At 41.1% G+C, this 23,356-nt stretch overlaps 1 protein-coding gene across 2 annotated transcripts in view; it reads left to right on the top strand.

The window, feature by feature from the left end:
• The window catches only part of macrod1 (mono-ADP ribosylhydrolase 1), a 144,384-nt gene that overhangs the window by 75,079 nt on the left and 45,949 nt on the right, over nucleotides 1-23,356 (top strand). For both annotated transcript variants that reach the window (XM_039619206.1, XM_039619200.1), the window contains exons 4-5: nucleotides 2,848-2,877; nucleotides 18,915-19,031. In XM_039619206.1, coding sequence (XP_039475140.1) covers nucleotides 2,848-2,877; nucleotides 18,915-19,031 — 147 coding nt within the window. The remainder of the gene's footprint in view (nucleotides 1-2,847; nucleotides 2,878-18,914; nucleotides 19,032-23,356) is intronic.

The following is a 23,356-nucleotide window of genomic DNA, read 5'->3' as shown; positions in this document are numbered from 1 at the left end:
CTAACACTGCTGAGTCCACACGTTCATGGATATGCGGGTGAGAAAAACACTTGGGTATCACATATGTCAAAAGCAGCCACAGCCAGCATTATCACCCTGCCAGCAATTTACACTTACAAGCATGTGCAGTGACTTGATTCGAGTAGGGAATGATTTGGAGCACACTGGCCACTCATAGATACTAGTATTTATTCAGCATTTACCTTGCTGTAAAAAGAGCTCATTATATTCTTACTTTGTTTAAGTTACAGTCACCTCCTTGTTATCTAGGTTGGAAGTCGCTGTATGGTCTCCTTTTTTATAAGTGAAACACAAACTGAACCACATTACCTGTTTATTTTTTTGTCACAGGGTAGCTTATTATTCTTTGGACTGTAGCCTCAGCGTGAGTTTATTTATTAGCTTCGCGGGCCGTGAAGTTACTCGTTCATATTGTGCTGTGCTTCTCAGCCCTCGCTGACGGGACTCCGAGCCTGCTGGTTCTCATTCTATCCGTCTAATCAGGGACCGAGTTACACCTGCGATGCCACGTGGATGCAATTAACTGACTGGCTGGGAAAAAGTAGCAGCACTGTAAGCCCTGAAGACACAAACTGAGAGCCACTCGTGTGAAGAATTGCTGACACTAATAAACCTTTTTTTTTTTTTTTTTTTCCCCAGAAGGACAAATGTCAAAACACATTTTTTCCCCCCTTATTTTTCTATATTTACCTAAATGAAGATTCATTTAAATATAGAACTAGGAATTAAAATTAGAATTACTGTTGAACAAGTAGCTGAATGAATTAATTCAAACTGAAGCTTGATACTCACTGTGAGCAGATTTAAACGTTTGTTCAGATCACCACTTGTGAGGTGAAGCATCAACCGATCAAAGACTTATGTTTGCACACAGAAGCCTGTTTATAATGTCAGCAAAGCACTAGTGTAACACGTTAGCAATGTAGCTAGTCATGCTTGTGTTATTTTGTAACTTTTTTGGTTGTAGTATCAACTTGGTGTTAGACTTATCCACAAACTGTAACTCATTTGCAGTTTTTGAAGTTTCCAATGTTACTTTAAAGAGTATTTCTTCATTTCTTAATAGCATTGTCATTATTGTACTAATGAAAATGGATACTGTGTGAGCTCTGTCTTACTGTCACTTTGAATGAAGATGTGCTGTACACTTCAATGCACTGAAATATCCGGTTCTTCCATTTTCAAACTTGTAGAATGAAAACTGAACCAGTGGTCCACAAGCAGGAAATGGAAAACAGTTTGCCTTTAAACTAACAGTTGCACCTCTTGAAACAAACATCATTTAGGCAGGATTATTAAAGAAATAGCTCTCCTGTGTCAATATACACTCATCACCCTCTTTATTAGATACAAGTTGCTAGAACTGGCTTGAACCTTGTTTTTCCTTCAGACCTGCCTTCATTCGTCATGACATAGATCCAGAAAGATGCACAGCATTACACAGTTGCTTCAGATTTGTTAGCTGCACATCCATGATACAAATCTCCCATTGTACCACAAATGAAAGGAGCTCTATTGAATTGAGATCTGGTGATCTGAGATTTGTGACATAGTGTGTTATCTTCTGGAAGTAGCCATCAGATGATCTGTGGGTAAAGGAATGAACATGGTAATAAGGGGCCCAAAACATGAAAATACCCCCCACACCATTACAGTCCTACTACCAATCTGAACCGTTGATATAAGGCAGGACTGCTGGTGTGCTTTCATGATGTTTACACCATATTCTGACCCTACCATATGAATGTTGGCACAGAAATATCGACTCATCAGATCAGGCAACATTTTTTCAGTCTTCTCTTGACCAGCTTTGGTGAACCTGTGCAAACTGTGCCCTCCATTTGCTGTTCTTGGCAGACTTGAGTGGTCTTCTGCTACTGTAGCTCATCTGTTTCAAGGTTTGATGTTAAGAGATGCTCTACTGCATCTTCCTTCCCTATTCTGATGCTCAGTTTGAACTTCAAAAGGTTATCTTGACAATATCCACATGCTCTAAATGCACTGATTTTCTGCCATGTGATTGGCTAATTACATATTTGCATTAATGAGCAGTTGATCAGTGAATGTACATTTTCATTAGGACCAGTTGGGCACTAAAGTAGGAAATGTCTCCATGAAATGTACTTTGTGCACAGAATATGTTCTAAAACCAAAATGATGAGGTGTTTTAAATCATAGTGAAAAGTTTAGGAGGTAAGGCAGAAAAAGCAAGTGTTAAAACTACTTCCTGTTGGCTGAGGTGCTACAAATGTATTGTTTGTTTGGGCTTCAGTTTAAGATTTAGGGGTAATCGATTTACAATTAAAATAACTGAATAATCATAATGGGAAAAAATGAAATCTGCTCATTTTAGTAGTTGGAGTTTTATATCACCTGGATGTAATGAGAAAGTGATTGCACTATTCATCAGACCTGTGTAACATTTTATATTAGATGTGATGAGGGCTGCAACTCATGGGTATTTTGGTTATTGATATGTTCAGGTATTTATTCAGTTTAACAAATAGCAATCACAGGTTGGTATGGTCCAATAAATTAAAAGACATCTTCTTGTTCTTATTTGAGTCCAACCCTCAAATATTGTTTTCAATTTAAAATAGAAATCTAAAAGCTAAGTGTAATACTAAGCTATTTATATGGCTAAATACATAGCCATATAAATTGAAAAGACATTCTCGCCATTTATGCACTACAGACATTTTTGCTTAATTTAATTAGTTTTGTGTCCTCCGACTTTTTAATTATTGCTTGCTGTGACAGTTTAAGCCTTATTAATTACGCTTCAGTTGTATTCACAATCATTTCTTCTTCTTGTCTCTCTTTTAGCCAACAACACTCTGCTCGGTGGAGGTGGAGGTAAGTTACCACCTGTCTGATCCTTTGGTCGTCTATGTTTGTGTGCCTGCCAAGATACTTGCAGGCCTCAGCTGTTATTAATGGCACGGCTTTGTGGTGCAAATGGTCGTCTGTGGACACCAAATAATTTAAAATTGTCGCACTTCTTTTAATCAGATGATGCAGTGCAATTTACGAGCCAAAAAGAGCGAGCACACGTGTGTGTTGGTGTACGTGTTTGCAAGTGTTTTATGTCCCATGTGTCGTGTCTGTCTATATTTTTCTTTGTGTAAGGTAGCAGGTAGCTCTTTGTTGTGGCAGGTGTTCAAGGTGCTTTTGCATGCAGCTCATGAGGGTGTGTGCGTATGTCTGTGTGTGTGTCTGTGCTTTTTACGTGTTTGCAGGTGTGAAGTCAATAGTTTGTAATTTATGGGTGTGGAGTGCTGTGGAAATAAACATTTTTCAGTGTATTGTTGACTCAGTGCTTTGCTGCGTGTGTGTGATGTTTGACGTCCGTGGGTAATCGATACTTGCAATAAATCTGTACTGCTAATGCAGTAGCCAGAATCACTAAAACATGTGCGCACGCACCTTACTCAACCTGTGTGTGTGTGCATGTGTGCGTGTTTGTTAATGCTTGCAAATTTGGGTGCTGGTGCATTTGCCTGTGGTCGTTTTCTTTGTCTTCATTTGGCCAAACAGCTTTAGCCTTTCAGCCCGGCTCGCTCACACTGCCGTTTTTAACCTTCCTATTTGTATGTTAGTCTGCATGCAGCTTTTTTCTTTGCAGTCTCTGTGGTGAAGTATCAAGTGGTGCACCTGCATGTCTGTATATTTGCGTGTATGTGCATTCGTATGTCAGCTTACAACCGTGCATCTGCTTGCCTGAAATGATCTACTGAAGTCCTGAGTGTCCATATGCACACATACACGATACACACAGACACACGGGCTCCACCTTAACTGATAAACACCAGCTGAGGCTCAAGCCACAAAAATGGATGGCACACTCTTCCTGTCGCCACACACACACACACACACACACACACACACACACACACACACACACACACACACACACACACACACACACACACACATGCAGTCAAGCACCTCGAGATCTACAGCGTCGTTTGATGTTGTCCTGAGATCTCTGATGGCTTTACAAAGACAGATGGTTTCTAGAGAGCCCTCGAACATGTGAATGCGTCACACTGGGTGCATTAGTGCCCATGTAAAGCATGTTTATGTTGATCACTGTAGTTTAGTTAATGTTTTTATTCAGTTAAATTTAACCACAGCAGCTGTTTTCATTGTAAACATTTCCACCGACCAGCTGAACGAGCCAACATTAACAGCCACCATCTGAATCTGTCTATTCTCTCTTTCTCTGCCACTCTGCACCATTTTTACCCCCTTGCTCAGTTGATTTCCCTCATTTCTTATTGTATGTATTTTTCTGTCTCCATCTCCCTTTTCAGCTCTGTCCTTTGGGGTTTGCTAAGGCAGATAGAGCCTAGAGTAGGTGTTAATTAGAGAGAGGTAAGGGTAGTGACAAGAGGAAGAATGGAACAAACAAGAGAGAGGGAGGGAAACGATGCTTAGAGAAAGAAGACGAGAAAGACGAGAGCGATGACGGCCACTTGGGATCGACAGATGCAAGCGGAGGGCCGAGTGGGAAAAAAAACACACACACAAAAATCATTTGCTATACATCTACATTTGCCAGGATCACACTCTGCACTGAGTAACCACGCGTTCATTCATTCAGCTTTAGTGAGTTGTTTTTTCCATCAAAGATGAGGCAACAAAAGGTCTTTACGGTTCTTTACCTCTCAGTCTCAAGGGTACCTGGGTAAATGTCATTCAGTTAGATCAAACGCACACCTGTCGACATTGTTTTTCGCACTTCAATCTGGAGGAGTGCTGAGCTGATGCAGTGCATCAACAACAAACTCAAGGGCAGGAAATTAACCTTTTTTTATGTCCACTGGCTGCTGTTGCTCATTTATTCCCGAGCTTATCTGCTATTTCAACATTTCACTGCTTTGATTGATTTTCTAAATGGAACAGAAAGCCAAGATGATAGAGGTTTAGTCAGCCAGACAGTTACCATTATCTTTGTATAAACATTTATTCATGTAGACATGAACATATATCAGTTTAATCTTTGAATGGATGCTGTTAAAATTGTTAGAGCCAAGACAGATCCTTCTTCTAGGTCACCATATGTCAGAGCGTACCTTTGGGATGTATGGCACGTTAAAGTGTTTTTTCACTGGCATGTGGCCTCCAAAAAATGTTATCAGCTTTCACTGATACAGTGTACAGCTGTTTTCTGCATTTCAAGACATTGTAAACAATCTTTAAGGATGAAAACTATAGTGTCCTTTTTCATTTAGCCGGGTAGCCGTGGGGTTTTAAGTGCAGTTTAAAACATAAATCAGCAGTTTGTGAACAGTGTTGTCACTCAACAGTAATTTTATAGCTCTGATACCATATTTTCAGAGCCTTTTCATTCCATGGGGGGAATTTATTTCCTTATCTATGAGCATTCTGCCTTCATTCTGATTTCAGCTGCACACCTGTGAAGTTTCCCGACTGGACTGTACACCTTTATGCTCACCGTTGTGGCCCTTTTGAACAGCGGCATATACTGAAAGTGACTTTAATCACTGTATCACTTTGCTTCCTGTTATAATTTTTTCCACTCCTGTGTCAGTGATGATGCAGAGGATTTTTTTGAGTGGGGACATCTGTCGTTCTGGAGGAGACTGCCGCAAGTCCAGGAAACACTGAGTGCCAGTATGAATGGTGACCAAGCTGTGACGACGACACAGTGGGCATGCAACACAATAAATGACCTTAAAAGGGGATTTAGGTGATGTAGTGACAAGATTATATAGCTTTAAAATTATATAGCACTCTTCTACTCTATTTGAGCACTCAAAACAACTTGTATTGCATGGCACACTGGCTTCCTTTTTTAGCTCTGGAGATTGCCCCTTAGTCACCCACCACACTCCTATTTCAATAAGCAGTAAAGAAAATTGGTATCACAAGAAGCAAACCCATGAAATAAAGTTTTTGAACCCAGATGCAGGTCGCCTGGTTGGTAATTTTCCTGTTACATGGAGAGAAATCACAGAAGCCAGCAAAAAAACACTTTTCAAGTTAAAAATCGTCTATGAGCAAAATATTAAGATAGAAATGAAGATCTGGAATTCAGCTTTAAGCGCTTGTCAAACCAAATCATGTGATCATACATTCAAACCCCTCACTTGCTCTGATGTTCCGTTTTCATAATAACAAGTTACTGATCAAACAGAGACACAGTTACAGACACACAGACAGTTGCTGTCAGAGATCCTGCTCTGGGTCTGTAGGGACAGATTGCACAGGATGTGAGCCAGCCACGAAGACACTGCCGGCTTATGATTGGTTTAGGTTTTAAGACAGTGCACAATAGATGAGCACGGTTCCAATTAAAATTTCATCCACTTGCATTTTTTCATTTCGATGGGGAAACACGAAAAAAAAAAATGTTGCACAGCTAAAAAATTCAGGCTGAAATTGCATGAGATGACATCTGTAATCAATCCTCAAGAACAGCGATGGAGTTTGAAACCCGGTACTGGAAGTCTCTCGGCTCTCGTCCTTGTGTGTCTGCAGCCCTTTTTTTTTTGCTTTCTCCTTGTCTGGATGGGGAGAAAAATACAGGCGGAGAAGAATAGGCTTGTCTGCTTGGCTTTCAGAACAAATGAACAGGAGAGCATGTATTGTGAATGAAGGGAGAGAGTTTTGGAGCATGGAGATGAGACTAGAGACAAAGAGCACTTAGTGTACCTTCCGCATGCAGACAGTGCTGTCAGCCGCATACATAAATTCATCTGTTTCACTGCTGTTAGCAACACTCATATATGTGTGTGTGTGCGTGTGTGTCTGTGTGCGCAAGAGTTCACGGTAGTAACACTTAACAGGTTGCGCTGCATTTGTTTGTGAGTTCAAGTTTGCACATATACACAGGTGCCTATACAGAATCGTAGGAGAGGCAGCGTGCGTGTTTGTGCGTCCATCCACTACCAGAACCATCCTAAATGTTGCCTTGGCAACAAGCTGACTGAAGTAAATGAGTGTCCCGGCTCTGCTGAGGGATTGTGGGAAAGCAATATGCCAGCGTTCCGCCCCATTAGTTTGACAGACAGCCTGTTTGGCCTATAAGAGGTCAGCTGGCAAGGGCAATCGTATTAGTATTCCATAGGAGAGACTTCAGGATTGGTTTTACTCTTATGCCAAGCTACCTGTGAGTGTGTGTTTTCTTATGTGTGGATGTGTTTGTTGAGTGTGGGTGGTTTGAGGTAAAGCTTGTCGTGGCACAGAACAATAGCAGAGAATGTGTGTTTGTGAGAGTGTGTGTGTTTGTTTTTGTGCCCTGCTGGAGGTTGCAGGCTCCGCGCCAGGTAAGCATATCGCCAATTATCACTTCACAGTCCCCCTACATCCCCTCCCTCTCTCCCCCAGAGTCAGTCAATACAGAGCCTGCGAGGGAGATGTGATAACACCTAAACTGGTCAGCCGCCTGTTTAACAGGGTAAAGAAGCCAAAACACTAATTTCAGTCCTTCCTGTATTCATCCATGCATTGCATCCTTTTAATCTATTCCTCTCTGGAACCCTGCTTAACATTCATCTCTCCCTTCTTTGTTTTTAGTCTCACCCACTCTTTTCACCTACACACACCCCCCCTTTTTTTTTTTTTTACACTTGATCCCCTTCCAAAGCCATTTCTTTTTGTCCAACTGTGCTCTTCAGTCTCCCGTCTCGTCTTTCTCTGTCTGTGAGTGTCTCTCCATCTCTCCATTGTTTTTATTTATTTATTTATTTTTTGTTTGTGCACTCCATCTGATTCCCCGAAAGACCGAGCTTCAATAGCAGAAAACAGTGAAGTGATATTTAGTATGATAATCAAGGCTAAATAATGAATTTTGCATGATTTTTTTTTGTTTAGTATGAAAATTAATTTGGCATATTTCATGTTTTGTGTGTTTTTGTGTGTCTAGTGATATAAATGTGTTCCCTGGTTATTCTGTTATAATCTGTTGATGTCTATTGGTAGCATTAGGTGTAGCCAATTAAGACTAATGGTCGAGTAGTTCATGTGCTTCATTTGCACAGAGTCAGTGGAGTACGAACAACAAGTATCCTTTGACACCAAACTCATTGCTCGTTTTAAATGACTCGGTGTCTAAGCGGCTTATACAAAACTGATATTGGTGGTATTTTTTATTAAGACAATGTCAGTTTGACTTTTTTTGCTTCCCAAGAAAAGTGATTTTCATTTGTTCTGGTTCTGATGGGACTTTATTTATTTTTTACATTCATAAGCACAAACAATACAGACAAACAGCCTTTACAAAATCCAGTTCCTGTGCAATAAAAGACCAAAAGGAAATCAACAGAAACATATAAATTACATGAATCAATTAGAGTGATGCTTCAGACTGCTGGAATATTATTGTTGTGTCTGAAATCCCTGCCTTGTACTAGAGTTGTACCAGAGAAAACAGTATCACGACCAAAATGTTTGCAATAAATTCAGCCATATTAATAACAATAATAATAATGATATTGGGAAGATGAGAAGTTCAGTCATTCAAGAGAGGCTCAGAGTAGCGCCACTACTCCTCCAAGTCAAAAGGAACCAGTTGAGGTGGTTCGGGCATCTGATTGGGATGCCTCTTGGCCGCCTCCTGGGTGTTCCTGGCATGTACCACTGGAAGGACGCCCCGGGCCAGGCCCAGGACTCGCTGGAGAGATGTATATCTTGACTGGCCTGGAAATGCCTCAGTGTTATTGCAGAAAGACACATAACAGATAAGTTGTACTCTTCAGCATAGACTGACTAAGACTGATTTCGAGGTGTTGGCAGTCTGCCTGCGTTTATAAAGCAGGCGGCAAAGGTAAGGAATAATTGCTAATCTGTCTGAGATTTGCTACATCAGATTGGAGACAGGTTGCCTCCTACCAGACCGTGCAACTGCCTTGTGATCAAAAGTGGTTGGCCAGAAATTGAGGGTGTTACAAGCTTAATCTCTGGGGAAGTTGGTTACTAGAACTACTTGCAATTGGTCTCTTACAGCAAAAAATTTCAGTGCAGTCACTGAGCAAACACTGGTTATTATTTTTGAACCCCCTAGTGGCAAGGATGTTTCCATGCTATTGTTACTCTATATTGGGACTGAGCCATGAGTAACTCAGGTTCAAGTGCTGTAAAAGTTACAAGTTAATGTAGTTAGAATCAAACACACCGAGTCCCTAAAAATAAAGGAGGTCATGAAATTCACATTGATCTACCCTGGGTCCTATATTCAGATCAGTTAAAGACAGCAGTCATGAAAAGTTTTATTTTCAACATTAGTAGAAACGGTTGCAGCCTGCTTACATCATAAATCTTACTGACATCTGATATTTTCTGGAAATCAATAACAAGCCTCCTAAAAGAGCAACAATAGAGAGCAAGAGCTCCACGGTGAAAATAGACAGTAAAAAAAGTGAAACCTCACAATTCTCTCCCAGGTGCTTCTCTTATAACACTCATTGTTTTCCAAAGTGTGTAAGTGTGTGTCAAAGAACGCCATGTTTTAGTATGAGGGGGTACAAAATTACAGGCATACTTTATAGTACTTGTGGTGAGTAGAAAAACTTCCTACCAGCTCCTCTGATTATTAATCGTGCATAAAAAGTTATAAAGTAACCCTTAGCTATTAAACAACAATGGATGTTAAAAAGTTTTAGAAAAAACTTTTAATAGCTAACTTGATCAACAGGAAGAATACATTATAAATGTGAAAGAAGCAATTTCTGTTGTGATAAAGTCAACACCTGCGCTGTAATGGCATTTCTCTGGTGGCCTGCTGGGGCTAATCTACCAAACACCTGGTCACCATATCAAAAACCACTGATTACATTACATAATGGCACCTAATAGGCTCACCGTTAAATAGGTTATTATTGCACTTGATCACACTAACATTAGTCTGTTATGTTGGTAATTCATCTTTAGGGAGGCATAGATTTCTGCATCAAATTGCAAAGAAATCTAGGCAATAGTTTTGTTTTGTTTTGTTTTAAAAAAAATAAAACTTAAAAGCACTCATTACAGCTTGCTGGTTGTACTAGAGAAAGTCTTTAGACTTTATTCCTTGGGGACTATAAATGAACAAGTTGATCTCACCCCTAGATTTTCATGTACTGAAACTTGACCACAATCTTTTGGCTTTACATTGTACTGTTCTGGCTACCCATTCAGCTTCATTTTCAACCTGCGGTGCAGTACAGTACAGTTCAGTACATCTGAACAACTGCTGTCATCACTGCTTGGCATGAGTAACCATGACAGCCATGAAACTAGCAGAGAAGTTTGTTGTAGATGTGAAAAGTTCTTGTTAACGCTACATGGACTGATATTTATATAGCGTTTTATAGCTTAACAGAGCACTCAAAGCACTTTTTAAATACAATCCACATTTACCCTTTCACACATTCATACAGCACCTTATTTTATTTTATACTTGCAATAACTTTCTAACTACCTCACACACTCACACTCCAGTGTATCGTGGGCTTTTGGGGGTTCAGTATCTTTCAACATGTGGGCTGAAAGAGCCAGGGACTGACCCGCTGACCTTCCCATTAGTAGGTTACCTCCTCTACAGTAGATACTCGCTGTCCTCCTTTGTTAGGCAGGAAACTCAAATCTAATATTAGAGATAGTTGTTGTTTAGTCTGCATATTGTTAGTTGTCTGGAGGGCCGCATGTCTAATCTGCTACCATAACAAATTGCAAAAACGGTGGAAATAAAAAGGCATATTTATGCACGTTTCGTATGTTAGAGTCATGATTTTCAGTGAGGAGGAAGAGGGTGACATTTTTATCCAGATACAGGTTGCATGGTCTCTTCCCCTTGTGCTTTCATTTCTTTGATCAAGGAGACTCCTTCTTAGATTATAAGACTTAGGTTTTTTCCTTCTTCATATCTTGAGTTTGAAGGTGCAGACAAAAATTAAAAATTGCCTCTGCTGCACATGAACAGTTGGTATGATGTTCCTTTTCTGAAGGAAAAGACTTTTTCACACCGCTGTATATTTCTGAGTACCGTATTGTTTTTTTCTCTGTGAAATAACCTCAAAAAACGACTACCTGTACCTTTAAAATATGACAAAATTTGATCTGTACCCTGCCTCTTGCCCTATGACAGCTGGGATAGGCTCCAGCACCCCCCACGACCCTGAAAAGGATAAGCGGAAGTGAATGGATAGATGGATGAATGGGTCCCAGGGAGTGAGAATATGCTGGTATGAAATGCGTGGCAATACATCCAGTAGTTGTTCAGATATAACAATGTGAAGTGGGTTGACCACCTGGCAGCTGTTATAGCTCGCCAAAACCACAAGTACATTATAGATGCTGGTCTCAAATTATATGCGTGGAATACTAGTATAATACTAATACTGGTGGAAACTCATAGAAAACATATTCAAGACAATTCTTTTGTTCGCCTTTCTACAATTTTTAAAAAAGCAAATATTTCTGGCAGAAAAAAGATTTTGGTCTAGAAACTCAACAAATCCACTGATATTGTTTTCTAGAGCGATATTGGTGCTCACAAGCGACTCTTACATAGGTGTCTGGATTGACAAGGTACTGCCGGTGCCGCTTTGCTTCGAGCACATCTTTCGTTTGCTTCCCCCTCTGCTCATGAATTCCCCCTTCATATTTCTGGCACCATTCAAGTGACAGAACAGTGTCTGAATCTACTCAGTAGCATGCAGTGCTCATGCTGGGCTATTACACTGGCTCCCATGGAGTCAGAAGTTACTGTAGACTGAAAGAAAGCTAACATGGTCTGCGTTCAGTGAGTGCAGTGAAAGGGATAGCTTGTCTGTGTTAAAGAGGTGGGAGTCATGGAGTGGTTAAATAGGTGTATGGATATTTATTAACCATACTCACCAGGTTCAGGTTCTTTTTTCTGCCTCCTATCATCTCCATTTAGCAAGGAGCAATCTAATTTAAACATGATAATATCAAAGCTGCCTTTTGCTAAATGGAAAAAGCAACTCATGTGAAAGAAAATATGTTGAGCATGGCATTAAAATGATCTTATTTGGAGCTAAAAGGACAGGAAGTGCTGGTTTCTGGGATTAAAAAGTCATCTTTTGTGTGTCTCTTTGGGCGTGTTTCTTTCCTCTTTGGTTTTTTTGTGTCCCTGTGTGACTCTCCACATAAGAGTGTGATTGGTCACTTCATAGAAAGGCTTTAGATCTGGGGACTTGAACTCAGAAGGCCTGCTCAGTCATTCATCCATGCCAGTAATAGGCTAACACCTTAGCACCGGGGATCTAAAATCAGATTTCGGCAGCCCCCTTGGCCCTGCGCCTGATGTAAGGGGTCATTGTAACAAGCGGGAATCAGCAGTTTGCCATCCTTTGTAGTCACATTAAACTCCCAAATTAAATGTCTTCCTAACAGTGTTTCTGTGCCAGGACACGTGTTCCTTAATTTTGGCATTCAGCTGTATTTAAAGCTGTGTGTGCACCCATGCATATGTGCTCTAGAGTGTGTAGCTGCATGTGTGTGCGTGCAAGCCTCACTGTGGATGTTTTTCAGCTCCATTCGCAAGCTTGTATTACAGCTGTGTAAGAGTGAGGGCAGGGCAGTACTTGGGTCAAAAAGCACTGCTGTAGCTCAAGGCTATGCAGTCCACTCATGAAGACTGGAGGGGAAAAAGGCCAGTTTGCACTAGTAGGCACACACAGAGGCACATACACATTTGTGTATCTGTCAAACATGCAGCAACGAATGAAAAAAAAGGTATTGTTGGTTTAATTTCCAGTTCAGTTCCTTTTCTTTTTTTATGTTGTTTTTCTTGCTTGTTTCTTTCTCTCCCTCCAGACTATTTTTACATCTGCTACTCTTGCTTATTCCCCTCCCCTCCTCCCTTTCTCTCCCTTTCTCTCCTTTCCATCTCTCTGTCTTATCACACTTGTTCTCTCTTTCAGAGTTGGCCTGCTTCAAAGTCGGTGTGCAGCGTATTTTTGTGTCACCTCAAGGACTCATCACACACACGCCACACGTACACTTGAAAATACACTCATAAATACAGTGTCCACAGCTGCACATATGCTTTGACAAGGATATACACACACAATATATCACTCACATGCGCATACACACATATAAGCTAGTTTCTGAGCACCCTGAGGAGGTAGCCACTGTTCAGAACTTGTTTGTCACACCCTCGCACTTGTGCTTCGCTCACAGCGTGGCCCAGTTCAACATGGCACAGCATGACATGGCACACCACAGCTCAGCGCCGCATGCGATATGCCAACTTAACACAATAATGTTCAGATAACACCAGACCCCTGCCTGGAGCGCCTCAGTTTGGCGAAACACACCGCTGTAACAGCTGGTCTGTACGCAGAGAGACAGATAAGAACCACAGGCCAATGTGCTGAGCTCTGGCATATGGATTGATGCTATTGAACTATTTTGAACCAGTGCTGACAAGTGTCATAGTGCTGTGACAAATCCATTTCTGACAGATGTGTCTGATTCCGGGTTGATTTAGAATCCAAACTTTAGATTTAATATTCTAGAAAAAAGATGTGTTAATCGTACACCACGACCAAAGTTGTGGAAAATTGAATTAAAGGGATGCTTTTCATTAACACACAGGAACATGTTTAAATGTCTACATATTTACTGGCAACCTATCCAGGATGTACTAGTCCTTTCAGCAATATGCCAGCTTAACACAGATAACACCAGGCCCCCGCCTGGAGCCACTCAGTTTAGCGAAACACACCGCCGTGACGTCTGGTCTGTACACAGAGAGACCGATAAGAACCAGACCTATGTGTTGAGCTCTGGCATATGGACTGATGCTATTAAACTATTTTGAGCAAGTGCTGACAACTATCATAGTGCGCATGTTTGAATGGCAACCTGTGCAGGGTGAACCAGTCCTCCTTCCTCACATCAGTGCCTGCCCCCACAACCCTGAATTGCATAATGGATGGATGGATATTTTTTCCAGTGGTTGGTTATTACTCAATTGATCAAATAAAACATTATGACCACTGACAGGTGATGTTAATAACACTGATTATTTCTTCATCATGGTACCTGTTACCAGGTGGGATATATTAGGGAGCAAATGAACATTTTGACCTCAAAGTTAATGTGTTAGAAGCAGAAAAAAATGGGGAAGTGTAAGGATTTGCGTGAGTTTGACAGGGCCAAACAGTGATGTTAGATAGCTGAGTCAGAGCGTGTCCAAAACTGCAACTCTTGTGGGGTGTTCTCGGTCTGCAGTGGTCAGTATCTATCAAAAGCAGTCCAAGGAAGGAACATTGGTGAACCAATGACAGAGTCATGGACACCCAAGGCTCACTGATGCCCATGGGGTCCGATCCAACAGACGAGCTACTGTAGCTCAAATTGCCAAAAAATTGAATGTTGGTTCGGTAGAAGAGTATCAGAATACACAGTGCACCGCAGTTTTTTGCATATGGGGCTGCATAACTGCAAACTAGTCTGAGTACCCATGCTGACCCCTGTCCACCGGAAAGTCCTAACAAAGGGCATGTGAGCATCAGAAGTGGACTACGTAGCAATGGAAGCAGGTGGCCTGGTCTGATCATTCGCCTTTTCTTTTTTTACATGTCGATGGCGGGGTGTGTGTTCGTCACTTACATGGGGAACACCTCGCACCAGGATGTACTCTACTTTGGGCAGTGCTCTGCTGGGAAACCTTGGGTCCTGCCATCCATGTGTTACTCCTACCTAACCATTGTTGCAGACCATGCACACCCTTTCATGGAAATAGTATTCCCCGATGGCTCTGGCCTCTTTCAGCAGAATAATGCCCCCTGCCACAAAGCAAAACTGGCTCATAAATGGTTTAAGGAGCACAACAATGAGTTCGAGGTGCTGACTTGGCCTCCAAATTCCCAGATCTCAATCCAATCGAGCATCTTTTGAAATGTTTTGGACACCTCGAAATTTACAAGACTTACTGTATGTGTTACTAACATCTTGGCGTTAGATACCATAGCACATCTTCTGTGATCTAGTGGAGTCCATGCATCGATGATCATTGCTGTTTTGGCAGCAAAAGGGGAACCAAGACAATATTAGGCAGGTGGTCATAATGTTGTGCCTGATCGGTGTATATTGCTGTTTGGCTTAGTCTGTTTTTAGATAGGATATTTTCTCTTTACATGTATAATTGATATTAATAATCTCAATCTACTAAATAATTAGTAACTGCACTAAATGTAGTGAAAGCTTCTCAACATGTAGTGGAGTAGAAGTAGAAAGTAGCATGCTGCTAGAATCATTGCTATAAAGAGAGGAGGGCAGCTGTCTGTAACAGCGTTTTCTAGAATCTGGCAAAGCTGGAGATTTATAACAAATTAGGCTCACAGTTAGTCTTCACACATAGCTTTCATTTTAGAATGTTTCTGGCAACTCATTTTAGCCTTGCAAGAGAGCTGTGGTTGTGTAAAACAAACCAAAAGTGGATGTTAGAGTAGAAAAGATCACTTTAGTACATTTTCAAGCCTAGAGAGCTGGTAGGGTGATGTGTGTTATTAACTCACAAAATTTTATAGTTATAGTAATTAGTGCAGTTGTTAACTCTAGAAGAAGTTGTGCTTGACTTCACCTGAGCTCACGATCTCCAATACATCGGTGTATCTTTGCGTGTGTGGGTGTGTGTGTGGGTGTGAGTGTTTCAGAAACAGAGTGGAGAGGCTGCACAAAGAAAACACAGATGACTGACAGTGTCATTGTCATGGATGTTGTGTTGCAGACCTTTGTTGGGGGGAAAAATAAGATGCTGCTCAGGCTGGCTTTTATAGCCTTTCTTTTGCATGTGCTCCTAAATACACAATCACGGTTCAAACAATATTGTTTCTTACTTGTAACTGCGAGTGAAAGGCTTACCTTAAATATCACCATCATGGCCTTCCTCCACTGTGGTGAAGCTAAGAACCCGTTCTTTCTTGTAGTACATTGAACTGATTATACTTATTTCATATGAAACTTTTTCTTGGTTTAAAAAGCAAACAAACCTCATTTTACATCCATTTACAGCCCACTTTGAACTTGAGTGGACCGGACGAGTGAAACTCCACTTTCTGAATATAAGATAAAGAAGTGCAATTTCAACAGTACATCTTAGTTTTTCTACATGATGAATGTGTAAAGTTACAGTGTCGCATGTTTTTGTTTTATAAAACAACAAAGTGTAAAATTTCTATAGTAGACAGTGAAAAACAGGAACTTTTCTGTCATTGAACTATTTAACTCAGGGGTGTCGAACTCCAGGCCTCGAGGGCCGGTGTCCTACAGGTTTTAGATATCAACCTGGGTTAACACACATGAATCAAATGATTAGTTCATTACCAGGCCTCTGGAGAACTTCGAGACATGTTGAGAAGGTAATTTAGCCATTTAAATCAGTCATGTTGGATCAAGGACACATCTAAAACCTGCAGGACACCGGCCCTTGAGGCCTGGAGTTTGACACCCCTGATAATACCTGATTACTTTGGTGTAGTATGAATGTCTGTGGGGGAGGTCTTTATCAGCAGGAAAAGCTGTAAAACATATAGAAACACAGGGCTTTATGTTTTACACACTTGATATACAGTATACACCCACTGTACACTTTATTAGGTACACCTTGCTAGTACTGGGTTGTACCCCTTTAGCCTTCATAGCTGTATTAATTCATCATTTATTCAACAAGCTGCTGGAAACATTCCTCACAGATTTTGGTCATTTTTGACATGACAGCATCAGACAGTTGCTGCATATTTATGGGCTGCATATCCATGATGTGAATCTCCCAAAGGTGCTCTATTGGATTGAGATTTGCTAACTGTTGAGGCCTGAGTGTAGTGTCATGTCTCATTGTCATGTTGAGTAAACAAGTTTTGAGATGATTTTACCTTTGTGACATGATGTGTATCCTGCTGGATGCAGGAGTTATAAGATGGGCACACTGTGGTCATAAAGGGATGAACATGGTCGGCAACAACACTCAGGAAGGCTGTGGTGTTTCACTGATGCTTAATCGGTGCTAAGGGGGCCAGAGTGTGCCGAGAAAGTATCCCCTACCCCAATTACACTACCAGCAGCCTGAGCCGTTGATACAAGGCAGATGGATTCATGCTTAATTGTGTTCATGCTAAATTGTGACCCTGTCATCTGAATGTTGCAGCGGAAATGAAAACTCACCAAACCAGGAGATATTTTTCAAATCCTCTTTTTAGTCTTGGTGAGTCTGTGTGAATTGTCTCCTGTTCTTAGCTGACAGGTGTGACACCCGGTGTGGTCTTCTGCTGCTCTACTCCATGTGTTGTGCGTTCAGAGATGCTCTTCTGTATATCTAGGTTGTAATGAGTGGTTATTTGACTTACTACTGCCTTCCTATCAGCTTAGAGCAGTCTGACCATTCTCCTCTGGCATCAACAGGGCTTTTTTGCCCAGAGAACTGATTTTTACTGGATTTTTAACTTAAAAAAAATATTTTCTGTAAACACTAGAGATGGATGTGTGTGAAAATCCCAGTAGAGCAACATTTTCTGAAATATTTGGGGCAGCTCGTCTGGCACCAACGTTCAAAGTCACTTTAATCACCTTTCTTCCTCATTCTGATGCTCGCTTTGAACTTCACTGGATTGACCTGACCATGCCTACGCACCTCAAAGTACTGACTTGGGTACAGTTATGTATCGCAAGGTTCGAGACAACTATATTTTTAAGTGTTTGGTAAAAATAATGAAGTGATTTATAGTCAAATGTAAATTAGGTGAGCATTTCCTGAGGTTTTCCTCAGTCTTGACTTTTATCTAAGGAAAATCGTGATCTTTCCCAAAATCATTAGAAAGCATAAAATAGCATTAGTCATACATTAGTCATCATTATTCAAACAAATGAAATGTTTTCAGCCAACATGGTGTTTTAGTTTCATTAAAAACCACCCGTGGGTGCTCTGCCGGCCTCGGCTGTTAAGCTAAAGCCTGTGAACCACAATGTCCCTTGTTCAAGTACGTCATTTCTTATCTTTGGTGAAATTAAGGAGCATAAATCTTCAAATAAGCACCTAAACTGCTTGAACAGTTTCACAATATGTTGATAAAAGAAATGTAAAAACGGCACAGAAGAACCTGAATGGTGAAAAATGTGAATATGTAAATGCAATTTCTGGAAGACTTGGTTGGACCTCCAGCTTATTCCTCCTCTTCACCCCAGCTGATCAGTGATCAGTGGATGGATCACTCTGTGGATGGATTATTGTTTTGCATGATTTTAAAAGGTCATTTGTTGAAGTTTGATATTTTTATTGCTTTTTTCCTTGAAGTATGAATTAGACGCATTAAATTCTGCTTTCTCGCTTTCATAATGCTGCGAATCATAATAATAAAACTGTATCAAAATTAACTTTGAAGAAATACGTCTGACTGCAAGGGGTGCATGGATTCTGTCTGAAAGTGTAATTGGCACAGCTGTAAAATTGCTTCTGCCGCATCATTGCCCTCCTGGAAATGAACACAGTCACGGTCTTTAGATGTGGTGGGGATCAAAGACAGATACACATTTATGAATATTATGTAGATTTATGAAAATTTAATTAATAAAGAGTAATTGACCAAAAAGTCAAAGTCAGCTGAGTCCTTAATAACACATTAAATCAAGTAATTAAGGAAGGCAGTAGCCTTAAAATCCATTAAATAGACTGACATGTAGAGAGACAGATGCAAGCAGGATTAGGGGTGAAAAGTTAGTAACCTGCAGAAGCCTGGAAATTCAAGCGTTCACCGGTAATGCCGACATTATCCAGGTCCTTTTAGCACTAAGCCTCAACTCCAGTAAAAGTGTCTGCTGGACTTCAAACAACATTCTGGCTGCTGTAATTAGTGAGATTGCAGGGGATTCACATAAGTAGGCCAACTTTTTAAAGTCTCCTGTCGTCTCCTTTCCAGTGGACGGAGCGATCCACCGCGCTGCTGGTCCCATGCTAAAAAAGGAGTGTGCTTCGCTCAACGGCTGTAAGACAGGAGAGGCCAAGATTACCTGCGGCTACGGCCTTCCTGCAAAGTGTGAGTATAAAGTGTTTGTGTAACTTCCAGCAGCTCCGGTGAGGTTGCTTCCATGTGTTTCTGCTGGACTGCTTCCAGGTGTGAATGTGTGGGAAAGTGTAACAGGGATGCAGAGCAATGTGGAAAAAGAACCGCACTGTTGAGTCTCCCTAGAAAAATGAAGGTTAAACTGTTTCATGAATTTGAAAAAAAAAGGCTTTTAATAAGGAATTGGTGCTGTCTTAATATCAACAATTTCCTCTTTTAACAAATTCGCTTAAATAACTTATGCATTTTTTTCTCTCAGAGAGGCCTTAAAGTAGCTCCGTTTCCCCTCTTTACCTCAAACGCGAGCAGCAGCACAAACTCAGATGTATCCAGAGTAATATCACTCACTGCGTTCCATTTATAGCAGAGTAAATGGCACTCAATTATTAAGTGGCACTCCACTGCTGCTTGTGTAATGTGATGAAACTGTAGGGTCAACATGACAGGAGGCACTTTTCTAGGTGTTTTCCTCCAGCTTTCTTCATATCTACAAGACATTTGATTAAGTAGGAGATCAGAACTCTGCATCTACATAAATCACAGAAGCTGACAGTCACTTTATGTTATTTTAGTCATTTAATTTTATTTTAATAACCCTGGAAACCACAATTATTGGGACATAAATAAGCCTCTAACTATAATATATTTATTAGTGTTATTTTTTGCTATAAAAATACTGGATTCAAGTTTGGAGCCAGTCCTAATTTCTTTATATTTTAAGCAAACCTTTATGGGAATGCAGCATATAAGGCAAAAATCTGAGTTTCTAATTTCTAACAAGCTTGAAAGTCAATAGCTTTTACAACTTTATTCATCAACACAGCCTGAACTGTCTTAGACTACTGTTTTTTGGATATCTTGAAGTACGGTACTGTGCAAAAGTCTTGAGCCACCCCTCATTTCTTTATATTTTGCTTCCAAGGAGCCAGACTTTCTCTGTTTCTCTTGGCTTTCTGAAGTTCTTTCACTTTCATTTTCACTTTTTGGTTAGCCAAATTGACCCATAAACCATTCAAGCATAAAAAAGGATTACCTATCTTACGTGTTGTCTACATATGGCAGACCATTTTAAATTGTATCTTTAGGCACTTTGTTACGAGCAACCTGTCAAAAAAAGCATAATTTGTTCCCTTTTCTTTAGTTGAATTTGAAGAATAATGCAGACCATAAAACAGTTTGACAGACATAAAATAATGTTTTTGCACCAACAACGTGATTCCCAAGAGCTATTAACTGAAAACGTGGCATATCTCAGCATGTGTCCTTAAAAAATGAGGAAAAATGGACAAGTGGAGGACAAAAGAAGAAGTGTCAGGTCTAAATAAAATATCCACAGCAGATGAAAAGTATCTGAAAGTCATGTCCTTAAGAAAGCAAAGTCCTGACACAGGACCTGAGAGACGCATCTGGCCTTCAGCTGATGTGTCTACTGAGGTCTTATTGAGATTAAATTATTAGCATAACAGAGAAGACAATAAGAAAATAGACATATCTTGCTAAATTAAAGATCATTTTATGGAAATTTTGACTTTGGGGCGATCGTGGCTCAAGAGTTGGGAGTTCGCCTTGCAATCGGAAGGTTGCCGGTTCGATCCCCGGCTCGGACAGTCTCGGTTGTTGTGTCCTTGGGCAAGACACTTCACCCGCTGCCTACTGGTGGTGGTCAGAGGGCCCGGTGGCGCCAGTGTCCGGCAGCCTCGCCTCTGTCAGTGCGCCCCAGGGTGGCTGTGGCTACAACGTAGCTTGCCATCACCAGTGTGTGAATGTGTGTGTGAATGGGTGGATGACTGGATATGTAAAGCGCTTTGGGGTCCTTAGGGACTAGTAAAGCGCTATATAAATACAGGCCATTTACCATTTAAAAAATATAGAAAAAGTTTGTTGATCGGTGGTCAACCACATCTTCAAACATATAGAGATAGAGAGATATATACTATACTTTACACGTTTCAGGCTGCTGCGTGCATTTAGATATAACCACATACTGTACAATAAACACATGAAATATTACATTTTGTTTCACAAGAGAAAATTTCTTGGCACAGATCAATTTACATGCATACACAATGCATCATTACCAAGAGGACCAGTCACAGTTGCTGTAGCTCGTATCTTTCTGTTGTCTGGTTGCATTTCTGCGAGGCAGAGCAGGGTAATTTGATATAGAGTTATTGGCTCGCTGAAAAACCCAGGCGATTCAGGTGATCTCCAATAATCTCTCTCTAATAATCTTGCCTGATCAAATCACAGCCTTGAATGTTAAAAATGGCAAAAAGCTTGATGGATTATTTCTCGGTTTAGTGCACGTTTAGTGTGTTAGCGTTGCTCAGCTAATAATTGGGCTTTTTGCCTCAAAGCCAAACATATTTACCTTCTTCTAGCTTTAGATCTGAGTGTTTTTGGGCTGCTTTGTTCTCCGTTAAGACGCTGCGCTTGAAGCACAAATGCCGAGAGGTTTAGCGGCCACTATGGACAAACATTCATTTAGTTGTTTTGTAGTTACATAATTGATTGGTTGGCTCACCTCGTCTTTTTAGAGTCCTACCTCTCTACCAGTCTTGTATCTTTATCAGCTCAGCTGCTTGAAACACCAAAAAACCACAAGTGAAACTCAGATTGGCAACTAATTGGCTAATATCAGCTCTGCGTGGGACTATAGCGCTAAAGGTTTATGCAAAAGGTGACAAAAACTAAAAGGGAAAAAAGTGTGGCAAAGAGAGGTAACTGTAATACCTTAATTATTCTAAATGGGATATTTTAAAGGAGAACTCCGCTGATTTTTATCACAGTCTGTTCACAGCTTTGGGGGACTACTGCTAAATATGGAGAGAAAGTTGGATAAATCTGTTTGTGGCTCAGGAGTGAGCTGAGGAAAATCTGATAAACTGTCTTATAGTGATGACATCACTTGAGGCAATTTAGATTGAGGTAGGGGGGGAAATGAAAGACATCTGGGGGTGTGGAGCTGGAAAAGGAGCATGACACTAATAGGTATGGAAATAATGCAGTAGCCAAGCTTTGAGCATTATAACGGCCACCCAGGTGTGAGTGTGCGTCGGTGTGTTTTTTCTGAGTGAGATTAAAGCAGCACTGAGGCTGTGTGATATCAGCTTCTGGTTCTACTGAGAGTTTAAGTTCACAGTGGCAGAGAAAAGGAAAGAAGAGAGGGGAAAAAAGGAGAAGAAGCGCTGATAAAGGCGAGCTCAAGGCAGAATGGAGCGCAGGAGTAGGAAAGATAGATAAGGAAAGAGTTGGAGAGAGAAAGAAATAAATGAAGCGGCGTAGAGGAGAGGAGAGATGTGAGAGGAGCTGAAGACTGAAGGGAATTAGGGGGAGATGAGTTCTTACATTGTCTGTTCTCCTTTGTTGGTTCACTTGTTTAACTTTGAGGATGTTAGCTGTCATTTTTGTGTGCGTGTTAGCGGATGCTTGGCTGCTTGTCACTGGGTTTTTTATGAGTGCATATTTATGTGCAATTGTGTGCATTTGTTTTGCTCTCCTGTACTCAGTCATACAGCCTGTTTCACAGGCTGCGTTCGCTCATGTACTGGTGGATACGCTGTGCAAGTGCAGTATATCCTTGCATGCGGTGGGGTCTGCCTGTCAGGTCCTATCAGTCTGGTACCTGTAACTCTGTCAGCATGAGATCTGTGTGACTGACAACTTTCTGACTCACTGACTGACTGACTAACCATGTGTGGGTGTGTGCACATCCACACACACACCTTCTCGGTGTTGCACTTATGTGTGCGTGGCCATTACCCAGCATGTGGTAAGGAGGCTGGTTCTCCCCTCCCAGACAAAATATTAAGTCCTGAGAATAATTCAACGTGCGTCTGCTCCAATGCTTAAACACTCACAACAGGGCTTGATTACCTCTCAGCAGGAGGGAGAGAGAGTCAAGACAGCAACAACAGAGGGAAAGCAAAGGAGGGATGACAAAGCAGGCAGAGGACTGCGTGAAGGCAGAGGAACAGCTGAAGAGAGAGAAATGAAAATGAAACTCGACAGGAGAGAGGAGGAAAGGTTGAGAGATGGGCTCAGTCTCAAAGGCAGCACTTTGATCTTGATTTGTATGGGCTTGCCACCAGATGTGGGATTTCAAGAGCATCTGACTCACAAGTTGCCAAATGGTCCAGAAGACCTGCTGTCAGCCCTCTATGCAGAGTGTCCATCGATGATCCCGCAGCCACTTAGCCATCAGCATCCTGGTATCGTAACCTAGCAACACCTAGAGTGCACGCCACACTACTGCTGCTGTTTAGCAACAGTTGCGTGCAATTCGGGGAAGCTGATAA

Source organism: Oreochromis aureus, linkage group 2 (genome assembly GCF_013358895.1).
Source record: "Oreochromis aureus strain Israel breed Guangdong linkage group 2, ZZ_aureus, whole genome shotgun sequence".
NCBI lineage: Eukaryota > Metazoa > Chordata > Actinopteri > Cichliformes > Cichlidae > Oreochromis > Oreochromis aureus.
Note: the sequence above shows the minus strand (reverse complement) of the source record. Positions and strands in the feature narration are given on the sequence as shown.